The 19,064-nt window shown below is 72.8% G+C and overlaps 3 protein-coding genes across 8 annotated transcripts; 1 reads left to right on the plus strand and 2 right to left on the minus strand.

Moving 5' to 3' along the window:
• Window positions 1–9,224, minus strand: ADAM15 (ADAM metallopeptidase domain 15). Of its 6 annotated transcripts, XM_082333295.1 has the most exons (25): window positions 9,012–9,224; window positions 8,192–8,295; window positions 7,428–7,504; window positions 6,978–7,056; window positions 6,807–6,883; window positions 6,555–6,732; window positions 6,419–6,481; window positions 6,269–6,337; window positions 5,986–6,155; window positions 5,822–5,906; window positions 5,606–5,754; window positions 5,347–5,524; window positions 5,090–5,182; window positions 4,801–4,996; window positions 4,622–4,730; window positions 4,366–4,516; window positions 4,220–4,297; window positions 4,033–4,144; window positions 3,784–3,922; window positions 3,378–3,431; window positions 3,017–3,122; window positions 2,497–2,565; window positions 2,176–2,247; window positions 1,893–2,014; window positions 1–146 (listed from the first exon to the last, which is right to left on the minus strand). In XM_082333295.1, exons 1-25 carry the CDS (start codon window positions 9,103–9,105, stop codon window positions 104–106), a joined length of 2,667 nt encoding a protein of 888 aa, XP_082189421.1. In that variant the 5' UTR covers window positions 9,106–9,224; the 3' UTR covers window positions 1–103. The 6 variants fall into 6 exon arrangements, with proteins under 6 accessions (XP_082189421.1, XP_082189422.1, XP_082189423.1 ...); XM_082333296.1 differs by lacking the exon at window positions 3,378–3,431; XM_082333297.1 differs by lacking the exon at window positions 2,497–2,565.
• Window positions 9,225–10,882: 1,658 nt separating this feature from the next.
• Window positions 10,883–14,607, minus strand: DCST1 (DC-STAMP domain containing 1; the record flags this gene model as incomplete). Its single annotated transcript, XM_082332736.1, has 16 exons — window positions 10,883–11,128; window positions 11,269–11,382; window positions 11,489–11,631; window positions 11,752–11,868; window positions 11,993–12,119; window positions 12,190–12,285; window positions 12,378–12,477; window positions 12,650–12,807; window positions 12,878–12,999; window positions 13,135–13,278; window positions 13,437–13,614; window positions 13,700–13,839; window positions 13,936–14,064; window positions 14,165–14,239; window positions 14,317–14,442; window positions 14,529–14,607. The coding sequence occupies 16 exons, from the start codon at window positions 14,605–14,607 to the stop codon at window positions 10,883–10,885; spliced, it is 2,094 nt and encodes a 697-aa protein (XP_082188862.1).
• On the plus strand, window positions 14,606–18,530 carry DCST2 (DC-STAMP domain containing 2; the record flags this gene model as incomplete). The annotated part of the gene is made up of 15 exons (XM_082332737.1): window positions 14,606–15,104; window positions 15,187–15,357; window positions 15,486–15,587; window positions 15,707–15,901; window positions 16,006–16,071; window positions 16,178–16,391; window positions 16,477–16,634; window positions 16,714–16,878; window positions 16,977–17,144; window positions 17,224–17,324; window positions 17,412–17,542; window positions 17,723–17,838; window positions 17,920–18,013; window positions 18,104–18,343; window positions 18,431–18,530. The coding sequence occupies 15 exons, from the start codon at window positions 14,606–14,608 to the stop codon at window positions 18,528–18,530; spliced, it is 2,520 nt and encodes an 839-aa protein (XP_082188863.1).
• Window positions 18,531–19,064: the final 534 nt, after the last annotated feature.

Here is a 19,064-nt window from a genome sequence, read left to right on the forward strand (position 1 = left end):
GTCGGCTGGGGGACAAACGGGCGGCGAGGCCCCGCGGGGCCCGGGGCGAGGCCTCCTCCCCGCGGCTCCAGCGCTGCGGCGGTCCCGGTCCCGGTCCCGGGGCTCAGGCCTCCCGCTGGGCCCCCGCGGGCGGCGGCGGAGCCGGCCTGGGGGGAGAGAGGCGGGCGGTGACGGGGCCGGGGCCGCAACGTGGCACCGCGCTCCGGCTGCCGCAGCCCCCCCCCCCGCTCCGCTGCACCCCCCGGCCCCCCCCCCCCCCCCGCACCCCCTGCACCCCACAGCCCTGGTCTCTGCAGCCCCAGCCCTGGCCCTCCTGCACCCCCCTCTGGCCCCCCCAGCCCCCCACCATGGCACCCTGCACCCCCTGCACCCCTGCTCCAGCACCCCCCATCCCTCCTGGCCCCCCACACCGACCCCCTGCAGCCCCCCCTCCACACCCTGCTCTGCCCCCTGCAGCCCCTCCCAGCCTCCCCCACCTGCTCTGCCCCCCTGGCCCCTACAGCCCCCCTGCACCCCACTCTGACCCCCCACACCGACCCCCCAGACCCACCCCCCCGTACCCTGCTCTGGCCCCTGCAGCCCCAACCCTGGCACCCTGCACCTCCTGGTCCCCCCCGGCCCCCAGCCCTGGCCCCCCAGCCCTCCTGGCTCCCCCCTCTGCCCTCCCTACAGCCCCCCTGCACCCCACTCTGGCCCCTGCAGCCCCAACCCTGGCACCCCCGCAGCCCCCAGCCCCCTGCTCTAGCACCCTATGCCTCTGCCCTCCCCACAGCCCCCACTTGCGCCCACCCTGCACCCTGCAGACCCCCAACCCTGGCCCCCTGCACCCCTGTCAGCCCCCAGCCCTCCTGGCCCCCCCCCTGCCCTCCCTGCATCCCCCCCCCCACCCTCCCACCCGGCCCCCCCTGCACCCCCTGGACCCCACAGCCCTGGTCTCTGCAGCCCCCAGCCCTGGCCCCCCAGCCCTGGCCCCCCTGCACCCCACTCTGGCCCCCCCAGCCCCCCACCATGGCCCCCTGCACCCCTGCTCCAGCACCTCCCATCCCTCCTGGCCCCCCACACCGACCCCCTGCAGCCCCTCACAGCCTCCCCCACCTGCTCTGGCCCCCCTGCACCCCACTCTGGCCCCTGCAGCCCCCCACTCTGCCCCCCTGCACCTCCTGGTCCCCCCCAGCCCTGGCCCCCCCATTCCTCCTGGCTCCCCCTTCTGCCCTCCCTACAGCCCCCCTGCACCCCACTCTGGCTCCCCACAGCCCTGGGTCCCCCACACCGACCCCCCACAGCCCCCCCTGCACCCCACTCTGGCCCCTGCAGCCCCCACCCTGGCACCCCCGCAGCCCCCAGCCCCCTGCTCTGGCACCCTATGCCTCTGCCCTCCCCACAGCCCCCACTTGCGCCCCCCCCCTGCAGACCCCCACCCTGGCCCCATGCGCCCCTGTCAGCCCCCAGCCCTGGCTCCCCAGCCCTCGCGGCTCCCCCCCCCGCCCTCCCTGCACCCCACTCTGGCCCCCGTAGACTCACACCCTGGCTCCCTGCACCCCCTGGCCCCTGCAGCCCCCCCTGCATCCCGCTCTGGCCCCTGCAGCCCCCACCCTGGCCCCCTGCACCCCACTCTGGCTCCCCACAGCCCTGGATCCCCCATGCCGACCCCTGCAGCCCCCCCTGCACCCTGCTCTGGCCCCTGTAGACCCCCACCCTGGCACCCTACACCCCCTGGACCCCACAGCCCCCCCTGCACCCCACTCTGGCCCCTGCAGCCCCCACCCTGGCCCCCTGCACCCCCTGGACCCCTGCTCCAGCACCCCATCCCCCCGACCCCCCACAGCCCCCCCCTGCACCCCGCTCTGGCCCCCGCAGCCCCCCACCCTGGCACCCCGGCCCCCCACACTCACCTGGAGGGAATCACGGTGACGTAGGGGTGATGGGGGGGGGTCTCGCTGCCGGGGAGCGAAGGGCCCGGGGGGTTCAAGGGCAGCGGCCGCTGAGGCGGGGGGGGCTTGGCCGGACCTGGGGGCTGCGGAGGAACGGGGGTGTCAAAGCTCCGGTGGGCTCGGGGGGGCCCAAACCGCCTCCCTTGCCCCAGGGTAAGGCAAGGGAGGCCCCGGTGGCCGCCGTCCTGCCCAAGTGGCCGCCGTCCTGCCCCACACGCCGGTGCCGCCGCCGTGCCACCGTTACCTGAGCGCCGGGCACCACGGGGTCCGCGGGCAGCGGGCGTGTGGGGGGGGGCGGCCTGTCCGAGGGGGGGGCCTGGGCAGAGAGAGCAGGGACAGAAAGACAGCTGGGGGACAGCGAGACAGCTCGGGGACCGGGGGCCGCGGGGCTGAGCCTCCCGCCGGGCAGGGGGGGTTTTGGGGGGTCAGGGCTCTCCGGGCGGTGGGCACCGGGAGCCGTGGCACGGCCCGCAGGTCCCCGAGAGCGGGTGCGCAGCCAGGCATGCAGTGGTGGCCGGTGGCCAGGGAGGTGCTGCCCGGGCCCCCCCCCCGGCCCGGGCGTTACCTTGGGAGTAGGGTCCGGCGGGAGAGGCCGGGAGGGCGGATCGGGCCGGGCCGAGCCGAGGGCAGCCGGCTGCGGAGAGAGGGAAGAGGGGGCAGGCGCGCCATGCAGCCCTGGAGCAGGGCAAGCCGTGCAGCATGCGGAGACCCCCCTCCCACCGCGAAGCACAGACCCCCCCCCACAGTGGGCAGCTCCGGGGCTCGGCTCCGGGGGGTTCGGCTGGCCACCGCGGCCCCTGGCCGGCCACTGATCCCGGAGAAACGCAGCCAGCGCCGAGCGCGGCACAGGGCACCGGAGCAGCGCGGTTCAGGGCCGTGCCAGGCTGCTCCTGTCCCAGGGCGCCGCGGAGTCGAACCGCACGGCACCCCGGCGCAGAGGGATGCTCAGAGCTGGTACCCAGGGCCGCCTCCTCGGCAACAACCAGACCGAACCCCGGTACCCACGGCAACCGCAGCCCGTTACCACGGCGACAGCATCACCCTCGCCAGCAGCCCCCTCCATCCCCGGCCCCGCTGGCTCTCACCTTGCTGCTGTGCATGACCTGCAGCTCCGTGGCCCGATGCCACTGCGGGGGCCGGGGCCGCTCGGGGGGGCCCTGGCTGCCAGACCGGGGCTCCGGCTGCGAGATCCTGCAGGAGAGAAGCAGGATCAGGCCCTGCTCGCTCCGGGCGGTCGGGGGGAGCCCGCACAACACCAAGCAACACCAACATCAGCAGAAGCCCAAGAGAAACGAACCCCTCGGCACCGGATTATGCGACACCCTGCAACCCGGGGCTGCCCCGCACCCCACGGGCACTGCCAGGGGAAGAGCGCAGCACCGGAGGCCTTGCGAAGCAGGAGAGCTCAGGGACAGCCCCACGCCCAGGCTCCGGCAGCGACGTTACCCGGTCCAGCCGTCTGCGGCTTCTGGACCCAGGAATCGGACCCGGGTCTCAGCGCTGTGGGGAAAAGAGTGGGGGGCTCAGCCCTGGGGGGGGGACGGGGCGGCGGCGGGGAGGAACCGCGGTGACGGCGGGGAGGAACCGCGGTGACGTGGGGCGACGATGCACGACGGGGTCTGCTACCTGCGCCGGGGGGGGGACACGCGCGCAGGCACATGCACGCACACACGCAGTCACCTGCTCGGGGACACGCGCACCGCTCGGTCAGCCGCCGCGGGACGCACGCGCCCGTGCCCGCTCACCCGCCACACGCGTGTGCATGCCCGCATGCAGCGCCGGTCCCTGCCACGGCACACGCAGAGGCGTGCGTGTCACCCACCGTGCCACCCGTCCCCGCCGGCTGGGTTACCTGTACTGGCAGGAGGTCCCCTTGCTGAGCTGGCAGAGGTGCTTGTGCAAGCGGGTGCGGCGGGCGCAGCAGAGCCCCAGCGCCAGGACCAGCCCCAGCAGCGCGCTCAGCAGCAGGGCGGTGGGCAGGGCGATCCCTCCTGCGGAGAGCGGCACGTCAGCCCCCCCCGCCGCACCCCACGCCGGCTCCGGCCGCGCTGGCCGCACAAAGCCCCATTCTCCGTGCGTGGCCGCCTGCCTCTGCCCTCACCTCGCTCCAGGGTGGCGGGGCCGCTGTCCTGGCTGCCCCCTGCGCCGGGGCTCTCGCAGCTTGGGGGGGCCCAGCCCCGCTCGCAGTGGCAGCGCCCATGGTTGTTGCAGACCTGGGTGGGTGACGCTGAGCCTCAGTCCCCGGCGGGTCCCCCCCTCCAGCACCCACCCCAGCCCCCTGCGCTCACCCCGTGTCCGTGGCACTTGCTCTGGCACTGCTGGTCACCCAGCGCGGAGACATCCTGGCACCGGCGCTGGAGGCAAACCTGCCGGGGGACGGAGCGTCAGCACCGGCCGAGCCCCCCGGCCCCTTCCCCGCTGCCCTGGCGCTCACCTTCCCGGGGCCGCAGGCGGTGCCGGGCAGCACCATGGCCGCATCGCTCACGTCCTTGTCCCTGGGCAGGAGGGTGCCCTGGCAGGACCCCGCCGCTGTGCCCCCCTGGGTGGTGCCACGCTGGCACTGCAGCATCCCGCAGCCGGCGTCCCTGCAGAGCCAGAGGGGTCAGGGGCAGGGGGAATGGCGAGGGGGGACACGGCGAAGGGGGGACACGGCGAAGGGGGGACACGGCGAAGGGGGGGATGGCACTCACCGCTGGGCGCAGGCAACGTAGGAGCCGTTGGGGAGCTGCCCGCAGTGCCCGCGTTTGTCCCCTTTCGCGTTCAGGGAGGCCATGCAGGAGCTGGAGACGGGGCCGGCACCTGCATTTGGGGGGCAACGAGCCTCAGCACCCCCACCTGGCCACCGCTCCCCAGCCCGGCCCCGCCATACCTGGCCCCAGCAGCTCCTGGCACTGCTCCTCGTACGTGGCGCAGGCGCCGCCGTAGCAGACCGCCTGCCCGCCGGCGCAGGGCTGCCCGTCCTGCAGGAAGGCGTCGGGCGGGCAGCGCGGCGAGACCCCGTCGCAGAACTCGGGCAGGTCGCACTCGCCCAAGGGCTCCCGGCACGGGTGTCCGGCACGGCGCAGCTGGGGGGGGGGCAGAGTCAGACAAGTGGGGACCCCCAGAAACCCCCCCTGGGGAGCGGCTGGAGCGCCAGCGCCGTGCCCGTCCCCACGCACCTGGCAGTCCTGGCAGCAGGCGTCCCCCGTGGCGCACTCGGCCCCGGGCACCAGCTGGCAGGTGCTGCTGTTGCAGCAGGGATCGGTGCACTCCTGTCGGCAGAGGGGCTGTGGTGAGCGGGTGGCACCGGCATCCCCCGCTGCCAGCCCCACGGCAAGGCCGGGACACGGCGTCCCTGGGCAGAGCCACGGCTCCGGCCTCGGGAGACGCGGGGTGGCTGCAGGGGGGACCCCAGCCCACCCAGAGCCCCCCGTACCACGCTGAGGCCGCAGTCGCAGCCCTCGCCCGCCTCCAGGAAGCCGTTCCCGCAGCGGGGGCTCCCCACCAGGCGCCGGGGCTCGGGGACGTTGGAGAGGCACCAGCCCTGTCCCTGCCGCAGGCTGCGCTCCAGATCCTGCCGGCTGCAGTTGCTGAAGCTCAAGCCGGGCGTCAGCCTGCGGAGCCAGAGAGGGGCTGGTGAGGCGGGGAGGGGGCTCGGACCCGTCCCCCCCCGTGGCCCTGCCCGCTGCCCTCACCCCGTGGGCGACGCCATGATGCAGCCGCGGTCCTGCCGGAGGTCGCTGCAGTCGCAGAAGCGCCCGGTGCCGTCGTGGCGCATGCCCAGGTTGTGCCCCAGCTGATGGGCCACGGTAGAGGCGACGACGAGGACGCTGATGGAGTGGTCCTGCGGGACAGGGGGGGTCAGGGCGGGCGGGCGGCGGGGGGACGGGGTGGGGACGGGGGGTACTCACCATGCTGACCCCCCCGGAGCGCGCGGGGGAACACATGGAGGCTTGAGCCGACATCCCCACCGAGACGTCTTCAAAGCGGGCACCCCTGGGGAGAGAGCGCGCGGGGGTCAGGGAGGGCTGCCTGCGCGCCCCGTCCCCCGTCCCCGTCCCTGTCCCCCACTCACGTGAGGAGCTGGGCGTTGTCGTGGGGCAGCCGGGGCAGCAGCTCCTCCCGGCGCCAACGCAGGAACCGCTCCAGCGCAGCCCGGCCGCTGCCGCCCACCACGAACCTGTCGCCCTCGCTCCAGACCTCCACCGCCAGCAAGGCCACACGCACTCCCAGCGGCTGGAAGAACTGGGGGGCACCGAGGGGGTCAGAGACCCCCGGCACCACAGCGGCGAGGGCACGGCCGAGCTGAGCACCGGGCCGGGCTGGACGGTGCCCGGTGGGTCACGGCAGCGACTCACCGCGTCCACCTGGTTGGCGATTTCCAAGGTCCGGGTGCGGATGCGTTGCAGGTCGCGGTAATTCTGGAACTGGGGGTGCAGGGGGGAGTCAGGGGGGCTGGCGGGGGAGCGGGGCAGCCCCTGCGCCGGGGCCGTCTGCCCAGCACTCACCGCAGCGTGGTCCACCACCATCACCAGCTCCACGAACCGCTGCTCCGCCACCGCCCGCTTGCCCTGGGGAGGAGAGGGGGTGAGGGCATGGGCGAGGGGACCCTCTCCGGCGGGGTAGGACCCATGGGTGACCTACCCTCTGCGGCTGGGGGGGCTCCGTCTCCTCCGCCCGCGGGGGGTCCAGGGGGCCCTGCCTGCAGGCCCGCGGCGCCAGCCGGACCTCCCGCAGCCGGTACGCCACGTGCCGCCCCAGGGGGCTGCCGGCGTCTGGCTCCAGCCCGTAGCTCCTGGTCTCCGACAGCCGGAGGTGGCCACTGGGGAAGGGGAGAGGAGGCATCAGCGGTGCGGTGGGAGCCGGGCTCGGGGACCACCGGGGCTGGGGGCTCACCTCAGTCCGGCGCAGGCGCAGAGACTGGCCCAGGAGCCAGGGAAGCCCCGCACTGTCCCCCGGTAGCAGCAGTGCTCCTGCAGCAGAGAGGGGAACTCAGGAGCCAGCCCCGTACTGGGGTCCCCCCAGGGCACGGGGACGGCTCGGGGACACGACGCGCCTGGGCCCTACCTGCTCGCTGGCCTCCTGCGTCACCCGCGTGCCGTTGGGCAGGTAGTAGAGCAGCGCCCCGGTGCCCAGCACCAGCTCCCTGCCAGAGGCATGCGTCACCCCCGCAGCAGGGACCCCCGGCAGGGACCCCCCAGTTCACCCCGCTCTGAGCACACCGCTGATGAGAGTGGGGACCCCAGTACCTCCCACCCTGCTGCGGGTGCACCTCGGATGGAGACAGGGTCCCCGGGACCCCCGCCCCACGTGTACCAAGGATGGAGAAGGGGAACAAGGGACCCCCACTCCCTGTGCACCACGGATGGAGAGGGGGGACCCCAGCCCCCCACCCCTTCTGCACTACGGATGGAGACGGAGCCCACGGGACCTCCCCCCTGCGTGCACCGTTCATGGATACGGCACCCCCGGGACCCCATCCCGCTCCTGCTCCGCCCCAGCCAGCTGCCAACTCACCAGTTTTGCTCCAGCTCCAGCACCAGCCGCGTCCCCTCCAGCTCCAGCAGGACCCGCAGCCGGGTGGGGAACCCCCCCTGCCACAGGCAGCGGTTACAGAAGGACCCCCCCCACCCCCACCCCAGGGGACCCGATCCTGCGCCAAGCTGCGGGTCCCCTCCCGGCCCCACGCACCCTCTGAAACGCCGTGACCCCCCGGCGGGGCGTTGGCGGGGGGCCAGGGGACCCCGCCTGGCCCTGGCGCGTGCCCGGAGGGAGGGGGCGGAAGGGATCCCCTGCCCACCCTGGCCCCCCACCCTCGCACCCCGCAGGAAGCGTCCCTCCCTCCCGGGCTCATTGTCCCGGGGAAGGGGGGGTCGGACGGAGCTGGGCCCCCCCCCCCACCACCCCCTGTGCTTCCTGCCCGGTGCAAGCGCGGCGGAAACGCTGGAGAGACTCCCAACGGCCGCGAAGCGGGCTGGGCCCTTCCGCCCCAGCCGGGAGGAGTGCCGGGCGCTGGGTGGGTGCCCCGGCCCAGTAAGGCCCCTCCCGGCACCAGGAGAGGAGGGGAAGGGGGGATTTGGTGGGGGACCCCTCCCCACTGCTCCTGGGGCACCCAGAGGCTCCGGGTGCTCCGGACCCCCAGGGACCTGGGGCCAGGGGACCTGGATGCCGGGTTTCCCGCGCTGGGAAGGGGGCAGGGGGGAGGTGGCGGGGTGCCCCCACCCCACCGTCACAAGCCCTTACGTGGCGCGGGCACCCCAGGGACACGGGTGGGGGCTCACCTGGGTCGCCTCTGCCAGGCTGAGCGTCCGGTCATCCCGCAGGACCCACGGGATCACGTGCCAGGAGCGTCCCAACTCCGCATGGCGCTGCCGCGAGCTGTCACCTGCGCGGGGCCCAGAGCCGCACCCTCGCAGCTTCGTCACCCGTCACATCCCAGCCCCCCATCGTCACCCGTCACAGCCCAGTGCCCACGGTCACCCATCACAGCGCGGCCCCCCGTGGCCACCCGTCACATCCCGGCCCCCCAGGGCCAGGGCAGGGGTTCGGGGCAGGGAGCAGGATCGGGGACTCCCACGCTCACCCCGGCAGCTCCCAGGCCACCCCTGGGTGAAGCCCCGAGCATCCCCCGGCCGCAGCACCCAGGGTGCCGGCTCCCAGCGGAGCCCGGGGGTGACCCCCGCGGTGGGAGGGGGCAGGGGGACGGGGAGCGCATGTCCCCACCCCGGGATGGGCTTCCCGGGGTCCCCTGCCAGGCCTTGCGTCAGCCCCGGCCCAGCTGCCCAGTACAACCAGCTCAGGGACTGGGGCAGGGCTGGGAGGCCCGGCCCGGCTGACTCAGTGTCCCCCACCCCCGCAGCCCCCCCTTCCTCCAGGGGACCCCCGCCCTCCCGGGACCCGGAGGACACCGGAGGGGCCGGGGTCCCCCGCAGACCCCGCTCCCCACGGCCCCACCAGCCCGGGGGGCACCGGGCATCCCACTCTCGGTCCCCGCTCCCGGTCCCCGCGGGTCCCGGCGCGATGCCCCGGCGAGGAGCGGACCCCGCGGGTTGGGGGACACGGATACCCCCGGGCCCCCCGGGCCCCCCCGGCCCCGCTCACCTGCGCCGCTCCCGTTGGCCCCGGTGCCGGCGGCGATGGGGAAGGCGAAGAGCAGGAGGAGGAGGAGGAGGAGGAGCAGCCGCAGCGCCCGCATCGCCCTCCCGCAGCCCGAACGGGGCCCGGCGGCCCCGGGCAGGCGGCTCCCGAGCTGCCCCGCCGCGGCCGCCCCCGCCGGAGCTCCCGCCGCGCATGGCACCGCCGCCGCCACCGGCCGCCGGCCCGGGAGGAGGAGGAGGAGGAGGAGGAGGAGGAGGAGCAGCGGCTTCCTGCGCGGCCCCCGCCCGCCGCTCCGCCGCTCCGCCGCCGGTGCCGCCCAGCCCGGGGACGGACCGGGGCGGCCGCGCCTCCCAGGCGGCTCCGGGGCTCCGCGCAGCGGCGGCTCCGGGAACCGGGTGGCTTCTGCCCGGGGCGCTGCGACGGAGACCCCCCTTCACCACTGCTGCGGAGCGGGACCCCCGCCTTCCGCGTCCCGAGCTCCGGAGACCCCCACCTTCATCACCCCGTACAGCGGAGACCCCCACCGTCACCATCCCGAGCTCCGGAGACCCTCACCTTCATCACCCCGTACAGCGGAGACCCCCACCGTCACCATCCCGAGCTCCGGAGACCCTCACCTTCATCACCCCGTACAGCGGAGACCCCCACCGTCACCATCCCGAGCTCCGGAGACCCCCACCTTCATCACCCCGTACAGCGGAGACCCCCACCGTCACCATCCCGAGCTCCGGAGACCCCCACCTTCATCACCCCGTACAGCGGAGACCCCCACCGTCACCATCCCGAGCTCCGGAGACCCCCACCTTCATCACCCCGTACAGCAGAGACCCCCACCGTCACCATCCCGAGCTCCGGAGACCCTCACCTTCATCACCCCGTACAGCGGAGACCCCCACCGTCACCATCCCGAGCTCCGGAGACCCTCACCTTCATCACCCCGTACAGCGGAGACCCCCACCGTCACCATCCCGAGCTCCGGAGACCCTCACCTTCATCACCCCGTACAGCAGAGACCCCCACCGTCACCATCCCGAGCTCCGGAGACCCTCACCTTCATCACCCCGTACAGCGGAGACCCCCACCGTCACCATCCCGAGCTCCGGAGACCCTCACCTTCATCACCCCGTACAGCAGAGACCCCCACCGTCACCATCCCGAGCTCCGGAGACCCCCACCTTCATCACCCCGTACAGCGGAGACCCCCACCGTCACCATCCCGAGCTCCGGAGACCCCCACCTTCATCACCCCGTACAGCAGAGACCCCCACCGTCACCATCCCGAGCTCCGGAGACCCTCACCTTCATCACCCCGTACAGCGGAGACCCCCACCGTCACCATCCCGAGCTCCAGAGACCCCCACCTTCATCACCCCGTACAGCGGAGACCCCCACCGTCACCATCCCGAGCTCCAGAGACCCCCACCTTCTGCATCCTGTGCTCTGGAGACCCCCACCTTCATTATCGCATGCAGTGGAGACCCCCACCCTCATTACCCCGTACACCAGACACCCCCACCTGCACCATCCCATGCACCAGAGCCCCCACCTTCATCACCCCGTACACTGGAGACCCCCACCTTCACCACCCCGTACAGCAGAGCCCCCCGCCTTCATCACCTCGTGCATCAGAGCCTTCATCACCCCGTACACTGCAGACCTCACCTTCTCTACCTCATTCAGTGGAGACCCCCGCCTCCATCGCCCCATACACTCGAGACCCCCACCTTCCCCAACGCGGGCATCGGAGCCCCCCGCTCCACCACCCCATGCACAGAAGCCCCCCCCCAGCATCCTCACCCCGACCCCCCCTTTCACCGCTCCCTCCACCGGAGACCCCGATGCAGGGGGGTCGCAGCCTTTATTGCCGGGCGCCCTCAGGCCGCGTACCCCGCGTCCTCCTCGCTGCTGTCCTGGGAGAGGCCGTGGTCCCCGGGGGTGCAGGCGAGGCACACGCCGCCCGCCTCCCTCCAGCACGGCCCGCAGTACCGGGCACCGCAGGCGGGCACCGGGCAGACCCGGTCCCGGGGGGTCTCGGGCACCCCGCACACCGTGCAGCTCCGGCGTATCCAGCGGCGCAGGCACGGCCAGCGCTGGCAGCACCGCTCCAGCAGTGACGTCCCCTGCGGCGGGGATGGTGCAATGTGGGGCTCGGGCTGAGCGGCCGCCCCATGGCAGAACAGACCGGGGATTGGGGGACAGTGAAGCCCCCCACCCTGGCACCCCAGCGCGGTCCCAGTCCCGAGTCCCCGTCCCCGCTCACCGGTCCTGGGCGCTGCCGTGCCCGCTGGGCGATGCGCTTCCGCTGCCGGTGGACAAAGCTCTGCCGATGCCGCAGCAGCTTGTTGTAGAGGTAGAGCACGCGGCTCTTCTCCCGCTGTGCCGGCGAAGACCATGAGGGGTGGCCGGGGGCACCGGCCCACCCTAAAAACTGCCCCCCAGGCTGTGCCGGGCCCTCGGCCGCTGCCAGGGCTGCCGCTGACCTTGGGGAAGTAGAAGGCAGCGATGGCGCGGCGCAGGCGGTACGTGTAGACCTGGGCCAGGCAGAGCAGCGCCAGCACGGCCAGGGGCAGGCAGCTGCCCAGGTACTGCTGCCTCGTCATGCCCCGGGGCTGCGGCAGGCAGGCTGGGGACCAAGTGGCAACGCTCAGTCCCCTGGGGAAAGCCCCCCGTGGCCCCTCTCGCAGTCAGGGGTGGCCAGGCCACGGAGCCGGAGCGGGGGGTCCGGTCCCCTGAGGGGGCTCACCGAAGTTGGACGTCTCCAGCTGGGTGTCAGAGGAGGTGTTGAGGGCCCCGATGGTGCTCCGCAGCAGCCGAGCCATCAGGGACGTGCCCGTCACCTTCACGGCCAAGTGGTGGCTGCCTGCGGGACGGGAGCAAGGTTGGGGGGGGGCTGCGGGGCTGGGGGGACCCTCGCATTGCTGCGGGGCACGGTGGGGCCATGGGGCTGGGGGCTGCCCGCCGGTGCCGCGGGGCGGGGGGCTCACTGTGGAAGGAGTACTGGATGAAGGAGTGCTGCTGGATGATGCTGAGCATGGTGAAGAGCGTGTGGTCCAGGCCGCAGGCGAGGAGGAGGAGGAGCAGGGGCGCGATGCACTCCAGCAGCTCCAGAACCTGCGGGGAGCGGGGTCCGCCACAGCCTGTCCCCCAGCCCCGGCCCCCCGGCCCCCCGCCAGCCCCTCACCATGCTCGGCAGCTCGGGCGGCTGCACGGTCAGGCGGCACGGGAAGATGACGGTCGAAACCTCTGCCCGGAGCAGGGGCAGCAGCGTCCGCTTGTGCTGGAGGAGGGGGAGCGGGGCGGCTCAGCGCAGCCCCCCGGGACCCCCCGCCGGGGGTGGGGGGCCGCTCTGCGCCCCGTCTCCCTCCTCACCTGCTTTCGGCGGCGGGCATCGATTTGGCGGAAGTAGGTGGTGACGTAGAGGTTGTCGAAGCCGATGTCCCGGCAGTACCGCTTGGTGTAGGAGAAAGCCCTGGCAAGAGTGGGGGGTCCAGGGGGGGACAAGGGACCGGCTGCAGCCCCCCAGGACCCCCCTTGCCTTTGTGTCCCCCCCGACCTGCTGCCAAAGGAGGCCCCCACCCCTCCGTGCCCTGTGGCTGGCGCAGGGGTGCTGCCCCCCGCCACCTCCCCATCCCGGGGCTCACGAGAAGAAGACGAGGAGGAAGGTGCAGGAGAGCAGCAGGCGGAAGAAGGAGACGGCCTGGTCCAGGCGGGCGCCGTGCTGCCGCAGGTGCGAGGTCACCTCCTCCATCAGCTGCTCCGCCGACACGTTGGCGCCCATCAGCATCTCGCGGTGCTCCTCCTGCGGCGGAGGGGCCGTGGGGTCGGGCAGGATCCGGCCCCGGCCCTGGGCGGAGGGGATGGGCACCCACTTGGAAGACGACTCTGGTGCTGAAGTCCTGGCTGAGGTTGCTGACGGAGTTGTTCACCATGTCGTACATCTGCCCAAAGTTGCCCTCCACGGGGATCCTGTCCCGGCACCAGCTGTCCATGACTGCGGCGAGGGAGCGGGGCCGGTGCTGGCAGAGCCGGGACCCCCGGGCATTGCCCCGGCACAGGCTGCGGCTGCCATCCCGGGGGCTGCGGGGGACAGAGGGAGGAGAGGGCAGGGGTCCCACGTGTCACCCACTCTTGACAATGTGGCAGAGGAACTTGAACTTCATGGGCACGCAGAGGAGGTGGCTGATGATGGGCACGACCACTTGCGCCATGCAAGCTTTGTGCTTCTCGTTGAACCAGTCCCGGCAGCGCTGCATGCCCAGCTCGATCACATCTGGGGGGGCAGGAGCCCTCAGCTGCCCACGCACCCCCAGTCCCGCTGGCCCGGGCACCATCCGGGGTGCCCCGCGCGGCCGCCATGGCGGGCCGTGGCAGCCCCATCCCCTGACCGGCAGCACTGCGCGCTGCCGGCCTCCTGCCCGCCCCGCTCACAGGTGCAGCGTTGTTTGGTCTTCGTCTCGTACAGCTGCTGGGTGCTGGGGGCCGGCCGGGGGTCCGGGCGCCGGTGCTGCCGCAGGTCGTACCCCGCCTCGCTGGCCACCTCCTCGTTCAGCTCCACGAAGGCGCGCGAGATGTTCCCCATCTCGGTGTTCAGCGTCCGCCCGCTCCGCTGCCGAGGGGGGGACACACACACAAGCTCGGCCTCGCTCCTCCCCGTCCCCCCGCCGCCCACCCGCCCCGGCCTCCCGCCTCACCGCCATGTCCTCCATCACCCTGCGCAGGGGGGCCATCGACACCCGCCAGAGGTGGCGGCTGTGGTTGACCTGCAGCTCCGCCACGCAGCCCAGCGAGCGCGTCACCTCCTCCAGGTTGTGCCAGGTGTTGGCCACGGGCCCTGGTGCCGGCAGGGGTGGCTCAGATCCCGCCAGCGCTCGGGACCCCGTTGCGGGGGACAGGGACATGGGGGGATGGGGACACGGGGGGACCCTACCGTTGTAGATGGCGGCGAGGACGAAGGAGAGGACGTAGACCCGACCCTCCTTGCCCAGGAATTTGGGGGCCATGAGCAGGCTGGCACAGCGAAAGTGGGGAGACGTGGCCCAGCCCAAGGCAGTCACCCCTGCGGGGAGCGGAGAGCTGTCCCCACGGTCCCGCAGAGACCCCCCGCAGGGCTCCCGATGGCCCCCGTCACCCCAGTCCCCTCCTGGCCCCGTCCTCACCCGCCAGCCCGCAGCAGAGCTGCACCTTGCGCATCTCCGTGATGTTCATGGGGACGATGAGGAGCTGGCAGAGCCCTGAAACACCCGCGAATGTGCCCTGAGCCCCCGGTGCCACCGGCCCCCCGCCATGCCCAGCGCCGGGGCACACTCACCAAAACCGAGGAGGGTCCCGACGCCGGCACCCAGGAAGAACTTGCTGCCGCGGTACTGGTCCGGCCGGCTCCAGAGGAACCGGCTGCACGGGGCAGGCAGCAGCGAGACCACCGCTCGCTTCAGGGCTGGGTGGGGAGGAAGGCGTCAGCCCTGCCCTCTCCCGCTGCCCACGGGCAGCCCCAGCCAGGAGCGGGGTGGGAGGGGACCTCACTGGTGTTGGGTGGTTTCTGCCTTCCGCGTGCCTCTGTCCCAGCCGAGCGCTCTCGCCCGGGGGCCACCACCGGCCCCATGGCTCCGTGCCTCGTCCTGGCGACAGCGGGATGCTCCCCTGGAACCGACAACGCTGGGATGCTCCCCTGGAACCGGCGCATTGTGAGCCGCCCATTCCGCCCGCCGTATCCCCGCGCCCGGAGCCTGAGAGAGCACCAGGAGCCTGGGAGAGCCCAGCCCAGCATGGGACTGGTCTCGTGGCTGGGCCGAGCCCTGCAGGGGCTGAGGGGCCGGGGGAAGCGCCCGGCACCGCAATCCGGGGGCAGGCGGCCCCGGCAGACACACCGGTCGGAGGAGGCTAGCAAGGCGTGGGAATTGGCCCGCAGCACTGGTGGCTTCGCTCTGGGCATGGCCCTGGCCAGCGTGTACGGGGCTCTGGTGCTGCTGGCGCAGGGCCACAACATCTGGTACTGCCTGGTCACCACCATCAGCCTGGCCGCGGGGCTGGGGCTGGGCATGGCCTTCTCCGTCAAGATGCGGGTCACCGTGCTGCTGTCGCTGCCCCACATCTTCACCAGTAAGCAGCCGTCGGTCCCGCCACCAGGAGCCGGGGCGGTGCTGGGTCCCAGCTGAGCCCCAGGACCCCCCTGTCCCCGCAGAGGAGGGGAAGATGCTGATGCTGCTGCTGGCGCTGGGCATGGCGGTGCAGGGCCCCTGCGCCAACATCCTGCACAACTTCTCCCGCGCCGCCGAGTCGCTGTCGTGCGGGGCCGAGCTCGCCCTCAACCAGACGGCCGAGCGGCTGCAACGCGCCCAGGAGCCGCTGCTGAGTGAGAGGAGGGTCGGGGGGATGCGGTGGGATGGGAGGGTCCCTTCCTGGGGGAGCCCCAGCAGCGCTGGCCGGCCCTGGGCTGCCCTCGCCCCTCGGGGTATGGTCAGGGGTCCCCCCTTTCCGCAGACGTGCTAGCCAAAATCAAGGACATCGCCCAGAAAGCCAAGGTGGTGGGCGACCGCGTCCGCAAGCTCTTCCGCTCCATCATGGACTCCGTCAGCCACGTCGGTGAGCGGGGAGGGGTCCCTGAGGGTCTCCCCGGCTCCAGCACCCCCCATCCTGCTTTCGGTCCGTCCCTGTCCCCATCGCCCGCTGCCCGTCCCTCAACGCCCGCTCCCTGCCCGCAGCCCGAGCCCTGCGCAACGTCTGGCTGTGGCTGGCGAACGTGAGCAGGGTGTGCAACCGGGAGATGGGCACGCCGTACCACCGCTGCATCCGCCTCTTCGACGAGGCCAAGGACAACTGCGAGCGCGTCATCCCCTTCCTCTTCTTCCTCTGCTACATCATCACGCTCTTCAAACCCTTATGTGGTCTGGCCAACTGTACGTGGGTCCCTGCTCCTCCGCGGCGGGGCAGGGGGGGGGCGGGGCGGACCCCTGCCCACCGCGGGGGCCCCACCCTGGCAGAGACTCCCCCCTCTCCGCAGTTGCCTTCCTCTTCTGCATCGTCCCCGGGTACATCCAGTCCTTCCTCAAGAGGAACGTCGCAGACCGTGAGTATCCCGGTGCTGCGGGGGGGTTGGGGATCCCTCTCTGCCCCTCCTGTGCCGCGTCCCGGCTCTCGCCCAGCACCGCGCGGCCCCTTATCCCCCCCCGCAGCCCTCAAGGACACTCTGGACCGCGTCCGCCGGGAGTTTGAGTTCAACATCTCGGCCGTGCACCGCTTCGACATCAGCCTCAACGCCAGCAAGAGCCTGGGGGAGGTGGCCCTGGACATCATGGAGAGCGTGCGCCTGCGCCTGGAGCCCACCCGCCGGGTGCTGGGGCTCTTCATGCACATCTCCTTCTGCGCCATCCTCTACATGTACTTCCAGTGAGTGGGCTGGGGTCCCGCTCCGGCCCCCCGTGGGGACGGGGACCCAGCGTGCCGCTGCCCAGCATCCCCGCTGTGTCCCCAGGGCGCTACGGTACCATCACCGGTACCTGCGGGACGAGACCTTCGACAACGTTTACATCACACGGTGCTTCGTGGAGATGGACCTGCGGCGGGCGGAGCAGGGCAGACCCACCGTGCTGCCCCTGACGGCCTGGGAGAGCGGCCGCTACATCCCCCCAGGTCAGCCCCGCGCCCGGGAGCATCCCCGCCGCGGGGTCCCGGCACGGCACGGCCTCACCGCGCTCCCGTGCCCGCCCAGCCGTGCTGTGGCTGTCGCGGCAGGAGCGGCGCCGGTACGGGCTGCAGTTGGTGGGGGTCCTGCGCCACATCCTGCTGGGGGTCAGCATCATCCTGGCCGACTACAGCCTCTTCTGGCTGCTCGACCTGGTCCGCAACCAGCTGCGGGGGGAGATCGTCGCCAGGGGTGAGCAGCACCCACCGTGCCGGAGCAGCACCCTTGGGGACCGGGACTTTGGGACAGCGGGTGCTCCGTTCCCCGGGACTGAGCCGCTCGCCCCGCAGCGCCGGAGGTGCTGGCCGTCAGCGTCAACGGGACGGGTTACACCAGTAAGATCTTCCGCGACATGGTCTCTGCCTTCGAAGCGCTGCAGCAGGGCAACGTCTCGGTGCTCTCCCAGCGCTGCCTCCTCCAGCCCGTGGAGCCCGACTACGGCACCTACCTCAACATGGGTGAGCTGCACCCTCGGCGTGCTCGGTGGGTGGCGGGGTGCCGGGGGGTCCCCGCGTGACTTGTCTTCTTCCCACCAAGGACTCCTGTACGGCATCTGCCTCTTCATCGCCGTCTTCGGCAGCCACGTGGCACGCCTGCGCCGGGCGGTGTGCGCCGCCTACTACCCGTGCCGCGAGCAGGTGTGAAGCCCCCCGCCAACCACCACCACCACCTCCCTACGCCCCCCTCGGCACCCGCCTGCCCTCACCCCATCCCCGCCGTGCCAGGAGCGCACGTCCTTCCTCCACAGCACCATCCTGGCGCGGCGGGCAGGGCTGGCACGTGCCCTGCGCCAAGCCGTCACGCAGCGCACCGCCGATGCCGGGCAAGGCAACCTGCTCCTCTTCCTCACCGCCAGGTAAGCGGCCCCCGGGGGATGCATCCGTGGGGATGGAGCCATCCTGACCCCATAAGCGCCTTGCTGGGCATTGCCAAAAAGCAATGCCGTCCCCCGGGGGTCCGCGGCAAGGGCTTTGCCCTTGCCGCGGACCCCCGGGGGACGGCATTGCCCCATGGAGCATCAGCTCCCTGCCTGCAGGCTGCCTCTCTTTGCCCGGCTGGCTCGGCTCTTGGGCATCCAGCAGAAACGCTGCCTGGCCTGCGGGATGGCAGAGCAGCCGAACTTCATTGCATGCATCACACCCGGCTGCAAAGGTAGGACACCCCCCCCCCCAAAATTGGGGTCAACCCCCTCCCCAAAATCTCCCACCCCTCTCACGGCCCCGTTTGCCCTAGGGCTGTATTGCAACGAGTGCTACCAAACCCTAAGCAACGTCTGCTCCGTCTGCATGGGTCCCCTGAGCTACCGGGACACCGGGGACGAGGAGATGTGAGCAGGGGGGGTGCGGGGAGCCCGGGGTGGGGGGGCTGCAGCGGGTATGGAGGGGCTGCAGCCCACCCCCCTGCCCCATCCCTGCAGGGACTCCAGCGACGAGGAGACGGTGGGGTTGTGGTTGGGCGCCGTGCGGGCGCTGCGGGGACAAGAGCGAGGGCGGCTGCTGCGGCAGCGCATCCGGGAGGTGGCGGGGGGCCACGGGGGTGGCCGGCGGCTGCCCCGCGAGCTGGCAGCCCGACTGCGAGCCCGGCTGAAGGAGGAGGCGAGCGGGGAGAGCGACGGGGGTAGCAGCGGGGTGGACGGCGAGGCCAGCTCGCTCTCCAGGTGAGGGCTGGCGATGGGGGTGGCGACGTCCCCGGCACCCCCCGGCACTGGGGATGCCAGTCCCTGACACCGCTCTCCCTCTGCCAGCCTGGATTTTGGCTACCAGGAGCAGCCCGAGAGCAGCGGCAGCGAACTGGAGGAGGTGAAGGCCCTGCAGCCGCTCAGCAGCAAGGGCAGGGCCCGGTGACAGCAGGACGGTGCCACGCGGCGGCGAGGACGCGGGGCCAGGCTCCAGGGATGTGGCTGGAGCCCGAGCAGCGCGGTGGAAGCCGGGAGCGGCCGGGGCGGGTGGGGAAGGGCTGGGGAATAAAGCACTCGGTCCTCGAGGCGCCAGCGTCCCGGTGCCCTGAGCTGGCGTACGGCACCCCGTGGTGGTCCCGACCTCGTGGTGCCCCTGGCTCCAGCCCTGCCGTGCCCCCAGCCCCACGGTGCCCCCACCCTGTCCCTGTGGTGTCCCCAGCCCCACATCTCCATCCCCGTGGTGGCCCCAGAACCTCAATGCCCCCATCCCTGTGGTGCCCCCAGCCCCACTGTACCCCCATCTCCATCCCCACGGTGCCCCCAGCCCCACTGTACCCCCATCTCCATCCCTGCGGTGCCCCCAGCCCCTCGATGTCCCCATCCCCACGGTGCCCCCATCTCCATCCCTGCGATGCCCCCAGCCCTGTCCCTGTCCCCACAGTGCCCCCATCTCCATTCCCATGGTACCCCCAGCCCCTCG

The sequence above is a fragment of the Platalea leucorodia genome (genome assembly GCF_965183815.1).
Source record: "Platalea leucorodia genome assembly, chromosome: 24".
Lineage (NCBI taxonomy): Eukaryota > Metazoa > Chordata > Aves > Pelecaniformes > Threskiornithidae > Platalea > Platalea leucorodia.